Source organism: Cyprinodon variegatus, unplaced genomic scaffold (genome assembly GCF_000732505.1).
Source record: "Cyprinodon variegatus isolate N-32 unplaced genomic scaffold, C_variegatus-1.0 Scaffold558, whole genome shotgun sequence".
NCBI classification, from domain to species: domain Eukaryota; kingdom Metazoa; phylum Chordata; class Actinopteri; order Cyprinodontiformes; family Cyprinodontidae; genus Cyprinodon; species Cyprinodon variegatus.
Window position 1 is genome coordinate 237521 of NW_015151011.1, and position 1202 is coordinate 238722.

Sequence of the window (1202 nt, forward strand, 5' to 3'; positions counted from 1 at the left end):
AAGGATCATTGGATGGATTAAACTAATACTGGGGTCAAAGGTCACACAGCATCGCTCTCATGAAATATTTCCATCTCATCTATTCTGCACTCATCTGTCATCATACAGTAAAACCGTTTGGTGACTCTGAGCTTCAGCTGTCGGAGCGTCGTTTTCCGGATCACGGCTCCTCCTCACCGAGTCTGTCAGGAAGAACTTCCAGGCCCTGAACGCGCTCATCCTTATGGAGCTCCAGACCGTAAACGCAGTCGAATCCGTCGTACTTGATCAGGTAGAGCGACGGGTTCACAGGAACCTGGAGGGAACAAACATCCAGTTACCTCCTCTAGAGCTGCTGCTACTCCGTTCTCCATGTCTTCCCTCCAGTCTGGGAACGCGCCCCCCCCCCCCCCCCCCCCCCCCCCAAAATGAATGAAAACTACTTCTAAATCATCTCTAACAGCATCACCGCCGGAGCAGAGCTTATGCGGCAGCACCCTGTGGTCACCTGATCCAGCACCGTTCCCTTCCACACCACGTGCCCCCCGCCCTCCTTCCAGATGTGCTGGATCCTGCAGCCGACGATGTTGCGCCGCGGCTGGGACAGAACTTTGGTGGGCGGGCCCAAACTGCTCTTATGCTTCCTGCAGACACAGAAAAGGCGGTTAAGGCCCCAGAAGGGCCGGCTCCTCCCCACGGCGGGAACAGGAGGGCGGAAATACTCACTTGTGTGGATTCTTCTTCTTCATCATGTTTGCAGAAACACCTGCATGCCCTGAGAAGATAAACAAACACATGGCGTCAAACAGAGCAGCGGCAGGCTGGACCTCAGGTTCTGGTTCAGTGGATCAGGTTCTATCGGCCCAGTTAGGAACCATTGGGAAGAAGACCGTCTCCATGGGAACCAGCAGAGCGAAGTGGATGAAAGCAGCCAGTCAGAGGGTACCTGCATTGGCCGTGTCTCTGTGTCCCGGAGGGCTCTTCATTCATCTGGAGGCAGAGGGGCAGCCGGGCTGCCTCACCACAGAACTACAGCCAGAACCGGGTCTCCAGGTCTGGAAATACACGGAGAAATGGATCCATTCATTAATGGATGGATGAATGGGTTAAATGATGAAACTGCTGCATTTAGGCTGTGCTTTGGAGGCGCAGTGATTAGCGCACACAACCCATGTATGGAGGCCTTAGCCCTCGATGCGGCTGACCGGGGTTCGAATCCCGCC

General features: G+C 54.9%; 1 protein-coding gene across 1 annotated transcript in view; it reads right to left on the reverse strand.

Moving 5' to 3' along the window:
• The window catches only part of spin1 (spindlin 1), a 16336-nt gene that overhangs the window by 5565 nt on the left and 9569 nt on the right, over positions 1–1202 (reverse strand). Inside the window, exons 3-6 of the mRNA XM_015391750.1 lie at positions 926–1034; positions 706–754; positions 488–623; positions 178–295 (exon numbers count right to left, since the gene is read on the reverse strand). Coding sequence (XP_015247236.1) covers positions 178–295; positions 488–623; positions 706–754; positions 926–965 — 343 coding nt within the window. The 5' untranslated portion in view covers positions 966–1034. The remainder of the gene's footprint in view (positions 1–177; positions 296–487; positions 624–705; positions 755–925; positions 1035–1202) is intronic.